The 17,736-nt window shown below is 42.3% G+C and overlaps 1 protein-coding gene across 7 annotated transcripts in view; it reads right to left on the reverse strand.

Moving 5' to 3' along the window:
• The window catches only part of Abcc9 (ATP binding cassette subfamily C member 9), a 111,120-nt gene that overhangs the window by 54,779 nt on the left and 38,605 nt on the right, over positions 1-17,736 (reverse strand). For 5 of the 7 annotated variants that reach the window (XM_060384429.1, XM_060384424.1, XM_060384426.1 and 2 more), the window contains 4 exons: positions 11,665-11,769; positions 9,222-9,294; positions 5,552-5,657; positions 417-455 (listed from right to left, as the gene is read on the reverse strand). In XM_060384429.1, the coding sequence (XP_060240412.1) occupies positions 417-455; positions 5,552-5,657; positions 9,222-9,294; positions 11,665-11,769 (323 nt within the window). The remainder of the gene's footprint in view (positions 1-416; positions 456-5,551; positions 5,658-9,221; positions 9,295-11,664; positions 11,770-17,736) is intronic. The other 2 variants (XM_060384427.1, XM_060384428.1) reach the window with 1 other exon arrangement.

Consider the following 17,736-nt stretch of genomic DNA (forward strand, 5'->3'; position numbering starts at 1 on the left):
GCCCTCAAGCTCCTTTCTTAAAGGCAGTTTGATTTTCAGCAAAATTTGCAAGACACGTGACCCACTGAGACAGAAACAGTTGACACAATGAGCCATTTGTTTGGCAAATTAATTCCTTTTTCTTTTTTGTTTGTTGAGACAGACTATCACTATAGCCTGGGCTAGATAAGAGCTTGGTGTATAACGTGGAATGGCTTAGAAATCAAGCCCATCCTCCTGCCTCATGGTTTACAGTGCCGGGATTACAGGACCTGCTGGACATATTAATACTTTGTGAACCACTGCTGTTGGAAATAGGGTAGGCATTTGAAAAATGACTGTACACCATCAGAATGAAGAGGACAATTGGGGAAAGGGATTAAAGACTGAGGGAGAAAGTTATTCTTATTAAACTTGGGTGAAAAGAAAAATAATACCTTCGGGTTGCTTCAAAAGAAGGCTCTGATTCATTTACACTGTAAGTACGGCAAACAATGTTCATTAATGATATAGTGCAGCCATGAAAGGACATGTGTGTAAATCAGGCATGAGATAAGCAAACATCAGAAATATTCAATTTATTTCAAAGACAAACCAGATCAACTATTTTCCTCTTTTCTGTCATCCTCACGAGTGGGAAAATTCCAGAGGAGGGAAAGGCCCAGGTATCTCCATATGTCCAGTTTTGCTTCCATTAGCTCTGGAAACTTGAGTAATTTCCCTAAAACACAGTTGCCTGCAGTTCTGCATTTCCTTCTTCATCTCATTAAAATTTGATTTTAATCTATTTAAAGTTCTCATTCATTACCCTGAGACAGATGGAATCCCTTGAGAATCTAAACATGGAAGGCACACAAAGCCCAGATGTCTCCCTGTGAGCATAGTGTAAGAAAGCCAGACCTGCAGCAGGCTCAAACTACAACATCTGAACACAACTATGGAGTGGGGAGAGTCTTGTCTAGGTGGGACTGGACAGATTGTGTGTAGTTAGACTTTCATTATGAAAGACACTTGAAGGTCAATATTTTGTATTTGAATTTTGAAGCATTTGGGCTCGCCTGAATTCTATTATTTTGAAAGATCTGTATTTAATAGCTTTACTCAATTGATTTGATCCAAAATAGATACTATTTATTTTATACAGTGACCTGTGGTTTTGTTTTGTTTGGGAAAAATGTATCTAATTACATTGCCTAGATAATAAATTTGTCTCAGAACTGTTAAGAGTTAATTCCACTATTACACATTGCTGAAGACATGTTAGGATGTTTAGTAGAAGCAAAGAGACATAATACCATTAAATACCAGACTAATAAAATACCACACCAATAAAAAAGGCTCTCTGTAAATATCCCTGGTTTAAATAATTCATATAAAAAATACAAAAACACTGCATTTCCCATAGATACCAAGACATTTGAACTTAACGTTTTAGTAGTAACATTATTTAAGTCATCTGTGGGGGAAAAAAGCAGATGTGTTGGAAGTTAGTGTGCTCCTTTGTGTAGTGTTCAACCACGTGGAAATGCCTTCCATATGACTGGGTACGTCAGCCCATGCTGGAGACATTGGAAACCATTAGCTTATCCAAATAATGACTGATTAAATTCCTACCAGTTTCAATATCAATAAAATACTTATTGGAACTGGGGGGATGAACGGTTGGCAAAGTCCTGGCAGCCAAGCTTGGTGGACTAAGACCCATTTGGCAGAGGGAGAGACACCCTTAAGTTGTTCTCTGAACTCCACACCAGTGTTGGGGCATATGCATCTTCCACACAAAACCAACAGACAATTAAACTTAAGATATATTTTTGGTCACCTCTTCTTGCTGAGCCTTCTAGAGACACCATGAAAATGAAGCTTCTATCCCATTTTGCATGGTGCCTCACTGTTGTCAGAGCACAACAAGTAGAATCAAAATGGGCAGAGAATCTCCCTAGAAACATATTTCTGAGATGTCTGTCAGAGGGTTTTCAGAAAGTTTTAACTGAGGAGGGAAGATCCACTCTAAAAGTGAGAAGCAGCATCCCATCGGCTGAGGTCCTGGGCTGAAAGGGAGGAAGAAAGCATTGAAGAGTAGCACTCATGACTCCTTGGCCTCCAGAGTGCACAAGCAGCGTGTCCAGCTGCAACCTGCTCCTGCCACCATGCCTCCCAGTCATGGCGGACTGTACTCTTAAACTCTGTACTCTTAAACTCAAAGAAAAGAAAGCCTCCACAATTCCTTTCTTCAATAAGATGATTTTGTCAGGTATTTCCCCACAGCCGCAGACAAAGGAATTAGCAATGGAGCTGATGTCATGGGAAGAAAAAGCCAGGAGACCTTGAAGCCAGAAAAAAAGGCATAGAATATGCCCATGAGTTATGCTGCTTGGACAAAGAACGGGGTAAATGCCATATGGCTTAAACATGGCATATGCAGTGGGCGTAAGATCCACAAAAAGAAGTAGCGAGATGGTGAAGGGCTCAAGAACCACAGTGAACTGTTATTCTACAGAGGTTCAGCTGAGAAGCCCGCACTCCAGTGGAACATAGGAACTGGGAGGAGTGGGAGGGAGGAGAGGCAGAAACCTCCGGGGGCTGTCAGAACAGTGAAGGCAGTGTCCGTGGGAGAGCAGCGATGAGCAATGAAGACAAGCATCCAGCTCCCTAGCCTTTCAAATTTGGTAAGAGGGAAGATGGAGGAGCAAGAGACAACAGATACAGGGAGGAAATGCCTGTGATGGACACAACAGAGGTTTTAGCGTCAACTGCATTTAGTTCGAGGTGCCTGGGGAATTTCCAAATGACCTTGGCCATGAAGCAGAATTTAAAGCCCAGGGGAGATCCAGGTAGCAAATAAAGAATTTGGGATGATTTACCATCTTGACACACGTGTTAGAAAACAAAGTTCCAGCTTCCATCCCCTTATTACTTTCAAAAATGATCAGAAAATGGTTCTAACAATTCTAATTTATTTACAAGAGAACAAAAGACCAGGAGCAGGGAGTGGGAACTGAAGTTTTGGGAGGATGTGTGATGACCTGGGAAGTACAGAAGAGAGAAGGGCTGAATCCTGAAAAACACTACACTGAGCAAACTGGCTAAGAAAAAGAAATGTAGGAGATCAACAGAGAGGAGTGACCTTTTCAGTGGGTGTTTGGGGCTGCTTTTTAAGATGACATCTCATGCTCCTCCTTCCTCATCATCCTGGGGACTGGGACTACAGACATGGGCCACTGTGTCTTATCGCACTCTTGTGAGGAGAAAGAACCAGACTGCAAGCTTTACTGGAAACTCAACATGGAAGTCATCTGAATCCGGAAACATCAGTGCAGCATCAAGTGTCCAGGATGTCCAGGAGCCAGGGTGAGGAAATGCATAAAGAGTGTCCAGTGTGCTTAAGGATGCCATGTCTAAAAATTATTAGTGAGTGGACACATGCACGCCATGGTCCAAAATATGTAAAAATGTATCCAAGGGTTATTGTCTGCATTTTAATTTCATTCTTGACTCCTTTATCACCATTTCCAGCAATATACTTTTTGTTTTTATATAATAAGATGGAATATGCACAGTCTTCATGCTCTGGAGCACAAATAAACAATTTAAATTACAAAATGTGTTTCCACATTGCCATGTTGTTTATTTGTTAAACAAATTATAATAGTGAAGAATGGTAATGCCCAAAGTCATACTGACTCAACTGGAGTGCCGGCCCAGAAAATTAAGCACCAGAGAAGAGCAGATTGGAACTCGCTGGAGGTGTGGGAAGGAGACATTTAGATTTCCCCTTCACTATCTCACATTCTTTCCATTTCAGTTTCAGTAAAACAAAGCTAAGTGAAAACCAAGTGTCTGATTGTGATGGCTTAGTATCTGACTGCGCTGACCAACACCAAACTGAAGAGCGATTGTTTCCTGAGCTGTCATCTGAGTGTGAGCAAATGGTTTCATGGCTACTGCCTTCCAGATTTATCCAACGCAGACAAAACAGACACACAACTTCGCTCAGCTTCCTTCTTTTGCCAGTGATACTGCAGACAAGAGTACTAGGTCGGATTTCAAAGCCAAACACTCCTTTCTCCTGATGTGTATTCTAAAGAGCCCAGAAGCAACCTTTATTCCCTCAGAGAAGCCTGGGCACAAGAACAGCTGGCTTTGTTGTGTGGAACTTGTCCAAAACTAGGCCTTGTACAGCAAGCCTGCTCACCTTTGGGACAATTGCCCATGTGGCAGGATGATTCTTGGTTGTGGGGATTCACGGTGCATCTCAGCTGGCTTAGCACATATCTCTGGTCTGTAGCAACCAGAACAACAGCAACATGGTTCCCAAGTATGTCTCCTGACATTGCTATGTTCATGGGGAAGAATCGTACGTGGATGCGAACTCCTAGACAGCACTCCTATTTATTTGCTTTCTGTTTGTTTGACAAAAGTTACAGCTAGTCCCTTCACAGGTTGCCTATGAGAAATCAACTAAGTTGCCCAAAGTAAGTAAACCTGGTTTGCTCTTCAGTACGCAGTTCTATACTTGTGTAGTCCAATATCACTTCATTACTTCAACATGCTCTGAAGACCCCCTGCATCACTCCCCTGGGCTAGTGACCTCCCTTAGTGTCCACTGAGGCGCTTGCTCTTTGCAAGCCCTTCTTTCAGCGTCTCAGCACCTGAAGGAGGACCAGGCCTGGTACCTGCCTCTTCCCATCTTTTCAAGCTGCACAGTACATTAGACTGTCCTACCCACACATTCCTCTGTACCTATAGTGTCTGGCTTACATTAAGTTGGAGAGAAATTGTTGCTTTTCAGTCTTTTACAAAGACTTTAGAAAAGATCATTTGATGTTTGTTACCTGAACATTGAACCCTTGATAATCTGCTTTATAAATAATGTAAGCTTTCAATAACATTTTATCACAGAATTAATTTTGAGTGTTCCCTATTTACGTTTAAAAAATTATCTTCACCACCTCAACCTCTTAGCACGCACTAGTTAATACTATTATAAATTGTCACAGTGAATTATTTTATAATTTTTATGACATTTAAGGTTTCTACTGGTTTTTGCTAGTGTTGTGATTTTTTTTAATGTTTATGTCTTTATATATTTCAGAGATTCTATGGCTCATGACAAGGAGAACTATTGTTCTAGTCTTCCCTTGGAATATTTTTAGTTGTGGGACAAAACAGAAACCAGTTTAAAGCACTGTCTTAGAGCGCACCAATTGTTAGCTTGACACTAGAGTCACTCCTCTATTAAAGGATTGTCTAGATGAGACCGATCTATGGGCGAGTCTGTGAGAGACTGTCTTCATAGGTAATTAGTATAGATAGACTCAGCACATGTGGGCGTCGCCATCCCCTGGCGTGTGGCTCAGAGCTCTAGAGGAGAGCTCACTAAGCATGAACTAGGTGAGCCAGCAAGCCACCTTCCTCTGTGGTCTGTGCCACAAGCTCCTCCTTGACCTCCTGCCCTGACTGTCTTCAGTGATGGACAGTGACTCGCGCATGCAGGCCGAATCATTCCCTCCCAGTTGCTTTTGGTCTGAGTGTTTATCACAAGAGAGGAAAGGAGAACAGACATACTTACTTGCTCCAGTAAACTTTCCCTTCCAGGGTCTGCATCTCACCAAGGACGGCCAGGAGAAGAGACGATTTCCCACATCCCACTTGGCCCACAATCATGGTTAACTGACCTAGAGAAACAGAGCAGAAGACAGGAAGACGAGAATGACCTCACTCAGCAACTGAAACTAAAACCCAGCCATAGGGATATACTGAGATTCTTAGCACTAGGCACACAGACAGCTGGAAAGATGATTGGTGTACCTCAAGGCCAGCCTGGTCTACACTGCAAGTTCTTGCAAGAGTGAGGCAAGCTCAAGGCCAGCCTGGTCTATAGTGCAAGTTCTGGGCCAGCAAGAACCACATAGAAAGATCCCATCTCAAACTCTAAAAGCAAAAGAAAAAAAATCACCAAAATAAATAACAAAATAAGTCTTTAAAAAAATCTATAACAAGATGAAATTTCAAAATATTTAGACAGGTCTAATGTTGTGATCTCTAGTCCAATTTGATTTCAAGCAGTGAAGTAAATAGCTCCTGCTTTTTGCAAAACAAAAGAAAAATAAAGCATATGGGTCTTGACTTATTATTTTAAATTTTCTTTAGCGAAGATCCATGTAGCCTGGGCTGTCCTCAAAGTTGCTATGACTTTCTGATCCTTCTGATTCTGCCAACTGAGCCACATTGTAGACCATGCTTTATTAATTTTTAAATGGGAAACAGCTGACGTGACTAACAAATAAAAGAAATAACTTCTTAAACCATCAATGTTAGTTTTTACTTTCACGAGTAAATGAACACAGTAAAAGGTCAATTATGACAAAAATTGGTAGTTGGGATGAAAGTGATTTGGGCTGTTATTAGCACTCTTTAATTTCTCACTTTGACCTCCAAGGATGCTAGAAAATACCCAAGCTACTGACCATTGCACAGAGGTTGAGCAAATATTTTTATCTAGTTATTCAAACATTTTAAATAAAAGTATTGTGACTATCCCTACATATCTTGTTATTTTTGGTGCTACTATAAATGCTATTATTTTCTTAATTTCCTTCTTGGGTAATTGGTTGTTAGCACATCAAAATACAGAAATAAAACTTAACCAAAGAAGTGCTTCACAGTAAGAGCTATAAAACAGTGATAAAATGCCTGTAAACAGAGAGTGGAATGAAAACACACCGCAGGTTTACGTGTTTGACAAACCAATGTGATTAAATGTCCATGCTTCCCAACACAATCTACAGGTTTAATGGAATCTTCCTCAGAATGACAAAGACACATTACATAAGCAATACACTACAAAGCCGCTATGATCTGTGTGGTACTGACACGTTGGGAGATGGAACAGAATCAAGAGCCCAGAACTAAACCCACGTATTTATAGTCACCTAATCTGCCAAAGGAGTTTCGAGATCACACAGTGGGGAAGGAACAAGTATGATGGGCAAACTGAATGTTTGCTTGCAAAAGAGTAAGATTTGACTGTTATGTTCTACGGCACACCAAAGTCATCTCACAGTGATGGAAGACCTAACACACAGGAAGCTCCAAAACCCTCAAAGAAAGGACAGAGGAAGAAATTCATCTTGATCTTGGCAGTGAATTTTTTTGGATTTTAAATGAAAACACCACCAACAACAAAAATACAACAGTCAATCAAACAAAACAGCAACATAGGAATACCTCAAAATATGAATAGGACAGCAAAGAAAATGATGAACAGAGAAGAAAAATGACAGAAAACATTCTGATATTTATTATCAGAATTAATACTCAAACTACACAAGAATTACCTACAACTCAATAACAGAAAGATATAAAGTGAGAATTTAGTATGGAAAACAGTATCTTAGTGACTCAAATATTAACTACAGAACGAATATATGGTCTGTTGAAAACATCCTCTGAGTGTCTGTACAAAATAATTAAAATTCAGACAGTAAAAGACATCTACACTTGCACATGCACTGCAGCATTTTCCCAACATCAAAGCAGATAGAAATAACCCAATATCCACTGACAGGTATGAAAAGAAGCCATGTCTTGAAATGTTCATCTATAACAGAAGAAAATTCTAGTGTTTTCAGCAACATAGGTGAACCTAGGGAGTATCCTAAGTAGGAAAAAGAAGATAAAATGCTACATGAGTCCATGAATGTGATTTATAATAGCCAAACTCACAGAAGCAAAGACAGCAAAGGTAGTTGCCAGTGGATAGAGGAACTGTGGGAGAATTGTTGTTTAATGGGTGTAGAATTTCCAAAATGCTTCAATACCTGTTCAATATTATACCACTCTAATATGTGGTAGGATATCTCATGGTATGGTGTTCCCAAAAAGTTTACAAACTAAAAGAAGAATAAAAAAAAACTTTTGGAAGTAGCTATATATTAAGTTTGACCACCATGAAGGCATCAAAGGCCTATGTTTGACCCAAACTCTCGGAGATAGAAAGACTGTAAGAGACATTAGGTGCTGGATGACTTCAAGGAATAGGTGTTTCCTGAAAGCAACAGTACAGGGGCATATATGAACCTGCAGAGGTTATGACAGCATGCACAAGACCTGTAGAAACTCCAGCCAGACAAAAGTCTGAGCAGGGGGTGGAAAGGTGGACATGAAACCCCAGTACTGACTGAGGAGCTGTTGGCATTTGATAGCTGCTGGGGGAGGGGAAGTCAGTTTTATTTACTGGCGTGAACCCTGGTAGATCAACCATACTTCAAAGTAGGCCCCATGGCCAAGAGCAGCTGACCAACAGAAACTGTGTTTGATGAGTTTAAAATGGAAGACAAAAACTCAGTTAGGGGAGTAAGAACGTGAAGGTAGAGTTGGAAAATGGAGGTGAAAATGAACAAAATACACTGTTATAGCTTTCTGAAAGAATTAATGAAAATATTATCTCAAAGAAACTCAAAATGAAATATTCAATATCTCCATAAAACTTCACGGTGAGCAAATCAATAGGCCTGTAAAGTGATCAGGTGGGCATCCCGCAGTACTTGCAAGTGTCCTCAGGTCTCGAGGCCTTGGATGCTCTCACACAGCCTTTCTTTGACGTTGCTCTCAAAGACAAAGAGAAACCAACAACCCGGCTCCTTAAATACCGCAAATGGCTGAGTGAGCAGTGAACAACTTGTCCAAAGACAGAGAGTTCTAATGACAGTCAGTTTTATAATTTCCTGTTCTCAGTGGCACAGTTTTCTCGTCAGGAACCTGGTACGCATAAGCAATAGAAATGTGTGGTTCTATCTAAAAGACTCCTCTGATGGGGCAGATGGGAGATAGGCCAGTGGTTAAGATTGTGGGGACCAGATCTCAGAACACCAGAGCCCAAGTAAGTGCCAGATGAGCTTCTTACCCTAGCTCCAATTCCAGTCAGCCCGGAAGACGAGGCCAGGGCATTTCCAGAGCCAGCCAGCCAGCCAGACTTGCCAGATCACAGAGCTCTGAGTTTAACTGAGAGGTGCTGCTTCACTCAGTAATGTGAACAACTGATTGATGAAGGTTCCAGACCTCAGCTTCACCCCCCCACAAACACATACAAACACATACAAACACATGCCAAGATGTATGCACATAGTCACACACACAAGACATGGAAACTAACTAAACATAAATAAAGCTTTTTTTCACTTTTTATTGTACTTAATTATCTTGGGCAAACATGAACACCCTTAAGCAATGAACCTTACCTGTTGGAATTCGAATGTCGATATTGGATAATGTGGCTAAGCCACTGCCCCACGAGAAGTAGCCATTTGTCACCTAGAAAATAAGAATATAGGAATTAAGTTAGACTTGTGCTCCCAGTGAATAACTGGAGGACAGCTCCTTTCTGAAGCTCAAAACTGTAACGCAAGATACAGCGCAGGGGCAGAACCGAATCTGAGTGTTTAGCGGTATAAATGAGAAACAGCAAGCATGAAGCTGGAGAGGTGGGTCAGAGAGTTTACTGTTCTCCCTCCTACAGCACCTGTGCTCAGGTGCACACACACACACACACTACACATAAATGCAGGCAGGCAATACATATACACATAAAAATAACAAATAAGTAAATGCATACATCTTTTTTAATTAAAAAGAATTATATTTCACATTACTATGTAACCCAATTGGACTCTGAACTGCCCTGGGCTACATCTGTGCAGGGGTTCTAGGTTATCTCCATGAATAGTCCTTGGTTGGAGTATGAGTCTCTGGGAAGTTCCCTATGTTCAAATTTTCTTGTTCTGTTGCTCTCCTTGTGGAGACCCTGTCCTCTCCAGCTCTTACTATTTCCCAGTTCTTACCTAAAATTCCGTTCACTCTGCCCAACAGTTGCCCATCAGGCTCAGCATCTGCTTTGATAGTCTGAAGGGCAGAGGCTTTCAGAGGCCCTCTGTGGTAGGTTCCTAGGTTGTTTCCTGTTTTCTTCTTCTGATGTCCATCCTGCCTCTGACATAATCTGATTGGCCTGCTCTTTGATCACCTCCCTCTGGGTGGGGGGGAGCAGCCTTACCAGGCCACAGTAGAGGACAATACAGCCACTTTTGATGTGAACTGACAGACTAAGATCAGAAAGGAGAGGAGAACCTCCCCTATTAGTGGACTTGGGGAGTGGCATGCAAGCAGAGGGAGGAGGGAGGGTGGGATTGGGATGGGAGGAGGGAGGGGCTTATGGAGGGATGCAGAATGAATAAAGTGTAATTGATGAAAAATTAAAAAAAAAAAAAAAGAATTATATTTACTTGGCATGTAGCAGAAAAGAAAGCCAGTGCTGACATCACCACTGAAGGTGAGGACATGACCAAGAGGTCTCTGAAGACCTCTTACAGGAAGTGACTGAAGATGCCACAGCTTCATCCAAGTGTGTGAGAGGAAAAAAAAAAGGTCTGAACCCTCCAAATAAGAGCCCGGAACACGTATGTTCACCCATAAACAAGTAGCCACACACTTCTCACAGGCCAGATACTGAACCCCACCATCCTGGACTGGCCTGGGAAGTTTTGGGGACCTGGAAAAGGGGGTTTCTGAAAGGGAAATGTTTTAGAACTCTGGTGCTTCAGTGTCCAGGAGCTCTGTCCTGGAGCCTGCTTGTCATTGACCTCTCCCTGGGATTTTCCCAGCCACAAGTCCCCAGATGCGCTCCCAAGGCTGCCATTTCTACCTAAGTTCTACCTAGGCACACGAGGCTGAAGAAAGTCTAAAGGCCACGTTTGAAATTATATCAGAAACGGCATGGAGCAGGAGACCCTCAATGAAGCCCTACAGTACCAGTATTTGTGTTGGTACCAATCTCCTCCCAGACAAAACATTCTGCAGGGAAGCTTGTCAAGACTCAGGAACTTCAAAATGGAGACTCCCTGAGAGTTAGGCAATAAACTACTCACAAGGATCAAAAAGTATCTGAAACTTACAAGATTCGCAATACCAATCCATCTCTAGTATTATATAACCAGTAAAGACTGAGGAGGAGACTCTCTCATCTGTCAGGCTCCCTATAATCTGTGTAGAGAGACCCTGTGCTCCAGCTTTCCTGAGTCATCACCCATTCTGGGATGGATGTAGATTTGAATCACCCATGCTCTGTAAGTAACCTCTCACCCATACTCCTGTAAATAGCTTCAATAAACTTATTGGTTCATCAAGTTGGGCTTTAACGGTGTTCTTACATTAGTTTCCTAACTGTGGTGAGTAGACATTTGTTCTGCTAGGAATAGTGTCATGGAACAACTAGCTTTTCCTTTAAAACAAATCTATTTATAATATAATACTAGTGTTTTCTGTGAGTCAGTTTATATGTGAGTACTACAGGAAGGGGTGGAACACTAGTTTCTGGTAGAAGAATAAACTCAACTGGGCAATGGTGGCACACACCTGTAATCCCAGTACTCAGGAAGCGGGCAGATCTCTGAGTTCGAGGCCAGCCTGGTCTACAGAGCTATTTCCAGGACAGCCAGTTTTTGAACAAAGTTTTTGAACAAAGACAAACAAACAAAATAGATGATAAACTCAGCAGACTACACTTTACTGTCAGGCCTGTGGTCATGGTGAAGAATCTCTGAAGAGACATTTAGGACCCTGTCACAGACTTCAGCCTAGAGAGTAACGTAAATGCTTCTAGCCGTGTAAGAACCTAAGAGATAAACTAACCTTTATCGCGATATCTTCTGTCTCTGCCGGCCGAAGCCGTCGTGCTTGCTCATAGCTGTCCAGGTGGTATCTTCCAGGCTGCTTCCTGTTTATCGGTTTTGATTGCTGCATTCCAAATAGAAAAGGTCAGAAGTTGACGCATTTTAAAAACACTGACATTTTACCAAGCATTTACTCATGTTGCTATTTCACTTAAATTCCAATAATAATAATAATAATTAATAATAACCAAAGGGAATGTCAAATTTTAGTCTTTTCTATGGCTTCTCCACAAGAGCAAATAGTCAAAAAATATTTAGCTGAAAATTTAAAGCTAATTGATTAGCCCCTTGGGAAAATGAAAAGATGAAGACATAGCACTTGCAAATAATAGTGGGAAGGGTACTGATCTTTGGTGCTTGTTAGCTTCAGCCTAGTCCAGAAAACCTGAACCCCTGCTTTAGTGAGAGACCCTGCTTCAGTGACTAGGCAGAGAGAGAGGACAGAGATGCCCGCAGCAAGCTTCTCTGTGTGCACAGGCTTGTGCACTCACCTCCCTACCCACACACGCACACTCCCTCCTCCCCACACACATCCACACACACTCAAACGCAGACATGGACACAGACCAATAAATAAACATTTTAAACCCCGTGTATTATAAACAGGCTGATCAGATTAACCGTGAGCAAACTGCAGTTCACCTGGGAGAATTATCATCACACTTACAAACAAACATTCCAGGAGGACAGTGATCATCTTTGGAAATTATGAGGTGCTTGAACCTGACATCTGCTTGTAAGTCAGACTGAGTTAGAATGCACCCAGGAATCTAATGTGGACTGTCAAAAGAAGATCTAGGATGATTTTTCATACAGAAAGATGGAGAGTGTGTCACCAAGAGACCCACAGGTGTTAGGGTGTGATCTGCTCTACTTCAAAGGTTGTTGCACTGTTCTCTGTCAGCAGACTGGCCTATCCACAGCCAGGAAGCCAGCAGCCATAAGTGGGGACGGGAGTGTCTCTGTCTGTAAAATGTTTGCAAGCAAGTAAGGACCTGAGTTCAATCCCCAGAACTCCCACTTTAAGAAAGCTGGATGTGGTGGCTTGCAGTCTCAGCACTGAGGAGGCTGAGAGAGGCCAGCTCAACCCAGTTCCAGGCCAGGAAGAGACAACTACAAAACAAAGTAGATGGCATTGAAGTAATGGCAGCCAATGCTGGCCTCTACCACAGGAGCATAGAGCACATGTGCATGAACACACACACACACAAACACAAAGAAACAGACAGACAGACAACACACACACAGAGACACACACACAGAGACAGCACACACACACACACACAGAGACAGACAGACAGAGAGACAACACACGCAGAGAGAGACACACACAGAGAGAGAGAGCGCACACACACACACACACAGACAGACAGCACACAAAGAGACAGACAGACAGACATGTACACACATACATACATATGCACCCACATACACACAGAAGGGCTGGAGATGCAGCTCAGTGGTTAAGAACCCTGGCTTCTCTACCCAGCAGTGTATCAAAGCAGATACTGAGACTCATAACCAAACCTTCGGCAGAGTGCAGGGAATCATATGAAAGAAGGGGAGTTAGTATGACATGGAGAGGACAGGAGCTCCACAAAGACCAAATATATCTGGTCAAAGGGGTCTTTTCTGAGACTGTTTCTCCAACCAAGGACCATGCATGGATATAACCTAGAACACCTGCTCAGATGTAGCCCATGGTAGCTCAGTATCCAAGTGGGTGCCCTAGTAAGGAGAACAGGGACTATTTCTGACATGAACTCAATGGCTGGTTCTTTGACCTCCCCACTCCCTGAGGGAGGAACAGCCCTGCTAGGAGGAGGACTTTGCAGTCAGTCCTGAAGATACCTGATAATCTAGGGTCAGATGAAAGGGGAGGAGGTCCTCCCCTATCAGTAGACTTGGAAAGGGGCAAGGAGGAGATGAGGGAGGGGGATACAGCTGGGATACAAAGTTAATAAACTGTAACTAATAATAAAAAAGGAAAAAAAAAAAAAACCCTGGCTGCTCTTCTAGAGGCCCTGAGTTCCTAGCACCCACGTGGAGGTTACAACTAGCTGTGACCCCAGCCTTCTTCTGGCCTATTTGGGAACTGCACATATGTGCTGCATAGACATAAAAGTAGGCAAAACACCTACACACATAAAAAACGATTGTAAAAAATTTTAGAGTACAAAAGCTCAAAAATTATCTATAAATTTAGGAACAACGTACTTCCTTATAAATAATTATGCCTCATTTAGTCAATCATCTTGTAGAGGTGATTAAAGTTAAATTGTAACAGCTTAAAACTGTTAATTTACCAGAAAAGCGAGTGATTCTAAAAGCATGGCACTTTAAAATATATGTCTGTCTGTAATTCCAGGTTTAACATCTTTACAAAAGATCACATCTATAAGAACTAGCAATGCCTGATACGATCAGAAGGTTAATCCAAGCGAGATACTGCTTTTCCAACTCCCATGAATTAATATTTGCCCCAAGAACCCATCAACCATCAAACAGACCAATCACAAGGCTTTGTGCAAGTGACACCACCCACAATCCCAGCCAGAAAACCGACAGCAAAGGACCAGCTGAGGCCAGGCGGGCTAGGAAACACTGTGCGTGCTCATCTTGCTTTTAAAAGAGGGTGTGTGTGTGTGTGTGTGTGTGTGTGTGTGTGTGCGCCCGTGCGCGTGCACATGGTGATGAGATGTTATGTTAATGTCTGTCCTCCCCACCGCCCTCACAGATAACCCTGGGAACGGTGCACAGTACATTGTGGAGTTGCCACGGCTCTTTAGGTGGATAGATCATGCACACAGCGCGGATCTTCACCTATCCTCTAACACCACCCTCTTCGGGGGTCCTGACTACCGTGCTAGCGTTTCCCCAGAGGCTCCGAAGGATGACTTCACACTCTTTGTGAACCCAGGATGAGTTGGGAAGCAGAGTGTTGACAGACGCTTGAGTCGCAGCTCCATGGATGTAACTTGAAGACGCTTTGGCTCTAGAACATCACCAGTCCCCTGTGGCAATTCTACAGCCAAAACCTAGGCTCTCGCAGGAGAGAGAGCATCCCGAGTGCTCTCAAGGAGGATTTCTACTGGTGTTATTTTCAAACACACGGCGTTTTAAAAAGCTTGTCATTTGTGGTCTGGGCCATCCACGGTGATGGATGACCCTGGAAGGCACCAGAAGTCCAAGCTGGATTCAATAACCAGATATTGGACACGACTGAAGAAGATTCTTTTTCCTTCCAAAAATCTTTTTGCAGTGTAATTTTATTCTTCTGCCTCATCTCATACAGAAAATAATTCTTCAGATATCTCCAACTCCATAACTTGACCTCCACTTTCTTTGAGGTTGTCTTGCTCTGCTCACCCTGCCTCCCTGGAAGATGGTCTAATGCATTCTTTGGGAGATGAAGATCACCAAAAGTGTGAGGAGCTGGTTCTAATAAAAGATTGGACTTTCTGTAAAAACATAGATATACTTGAATGTATTTTAAAATTTATTTTTATTTGTGTACACAGAGGGGCCAGAGAGAGTATCAGATCCCTTGGATCTGCAATTACATGTGATTATGAGCTGCCCAACTTGAATGCTGAGAACCAAATTCAGATTCTCTGCAAGATCACCAAGTGTTCATACTGACTGAGTCACCTCTCCAACCCCACAGATTTCCTGTGTGACCCACACAGGTATCCAACTCATGACCTCAGCACTATAAGCTCCGTGCTCTGACCTGAAATAGCCAGCCAGCCATGTGAAAATGTATGTACACATCCACACAGCATCAAGTGTCCTGTGTAGGCCTTGCTATGACAATGTAGACAAGCGGACATAGCAGTTACTTCTCAGACCAATAATCACACCTGTTCAATGAAACAACCTAAAATAAGATTAGAAAAAGATACAAGTAGCCAAGCAGCTGGCTTGACTTTTTTCTCAACAGTTTTAAACACAATATGAAGAAATTCTTATTATAGACGGATTTCCCTTGCAAAGGCTGAGTTCCACTCAACTCTCTGCAGCTACTTTTTGTTGAGTCATGCAAGTGGCAAATGTATTCATGTTTTTTTTTTCAAACAGTTACATAAATGACTAATAGTAAGTTATAATAACATGATGCATTTTGGAATAACATATACTGACTCTACTCTTAAGGAATACATACATTGCGTTTAAAGGATGGCTTCAGAACTTTAGAGGCACTGCTTTCATGAAAGGGGTCTGCATTTATTTGCTTATTTATTTAGTGCACATGGTGTGTATTTGTGCATGTGCATATCAACACCAGGTATTGTCTTTCCCAGTTATCCACTGAATGGTTTGAGGCAGGGTCTCTCAGAGCACATAGGGTGGACCAGCTCAGCTGGGCTGGCTGGCCTGCAAAACTCAGAAATCCTCCTATTTCTGCCTCCCCAGCCCTGGGATTACAAGCACACACTAGCTCATCTGGATTTCTATGTGGATGATGGGCTACAGATTCGGGTCCTTATGGCTATGCAGCAACCACTTTACCAAAAGAGCTACCTCCATAACTAAAGAAAAGTTTCAGCCAGTCCCATTGACCTAAAAGATTATGTGATTGCCTATGTTTCATGAATTTCCATCTCTGATTCTGATGATTCTTTTTAGATGACAGCGTTATAAAGACATCAACGCAAAATGCACACCCATTGATCTCCCCTAACATTAATCGCCTCCTTAACTGCCCCTGTTTCAGAAAATGTTCCACTGTCTACCCAGCAGTCAACAAATCAGAAAACATCCATCCTTGAGTCTTCTGTCTTCCTTGTTGCCATCTAATCTTTTGATACCTTTATATTAAATGAACATAAAAAAGAGGGATCTAAGGATGTAGTTCAGTACTAGAAGGTTATTATCTTAGCATGGATGAGGCCCTGGGTCAGCCCTAAGCAAAACAGAGAGAGAGAGAGAGAGAGAGAGAGAGAGAGAGAGAGAGGAAGGAGGGGGAGAAAGAGAGGGAAAGGGAGAGAGAGAGGGAAAGGGAGAGAGATGGAGGCAGAGAGATATACACTGAATTTAATCAGTTCTTGACCATATTCATCACAACTGCACAAAAATCTAACCCTAGCCATCATCTCTTGCCTCTGTCGTTATAATCACTTCTACTCATCCCGCAGTTCCCTTGTTTGCCCTAATGACCTCGCTCAGTAACCAAATTAACTTTTTTAACAATAAGTAAAATTCTACTGTGCTTGTAATCCCAGCATTTAGGATGTGGAAGAAGAAATAAAAATAGGGATTCAGGTCATTCTCAGTTACACAGAATTCCAAGCCAGTCATGGGATAGAGTTTGAGATATACTGTCTCCTAGCCCAAATAAGCAAACAAGTAAACCTTTGCAATGGCCTTCCACTACAACCTAAACCCTTCACATGTTCTATAAAACCCTGAGTCATTATCTTTCTTTGTCACCAGGCTCTAAACATACTGCCATTCTGTTCTTTATATAAACCAAATCAATCCCCCACTCAAGACCCTCACATGTACTAGCTCTCCTGAAGGAACACCTTTCTGGTCCCCAGTGTCCCTCCAGAGGACAGGCATCTGTGTTCTTCAGGTCCTAGCCCAAATGCTGGCTCCTCAGAGCGACCATCAGGCAAATGGCCACCCTCATTTAGTAACTTCATTACTAGGTTGTGTCCTCTCCTTTTTTCACACGGAAAATGGTCTTGTAATTTTAAACTAATTTATCATTTGATTCCTGGAGCTGCAAGAAAACAAGCCATGCTGGGAGAGACCTCTGCACCTGTTGAGAGCTACAGCCTAGTTCTTGGCTCCAGATACACAGCAGCCAGACACACTGCAAGCCTGGTGAACACATGACAAGTGCCTGCTTTCTGCTGCATGAAACGCGTGTCCAAACAGTGCTGACTGCTTCCAGACCTCATGCAGCTATTGAGTAAATATTTGTGGCCAGCATGAGTGAACACACTGACCTATAAGTGACAAGACTCGGGTTTAAACTCTCACTCAGATTCTTCCTAGTACTACGACTTTTTGAAGCCACTGA

Source organism: Meriones unguiculatus, chromosome 5 (assembly GCF_030254825.1).
Source record: "Meriones unguiculatus strain TT.TT164.6M chromosome 5, Bangor_MerUng_6.1, whole genome shotgun sequence".
Taxonomy (NCBI): Eukaryota; Metazoa; Chordata; class Mammalia; order Rodentia; family Muridae; genus Meriones; species Meriones unguiculatus.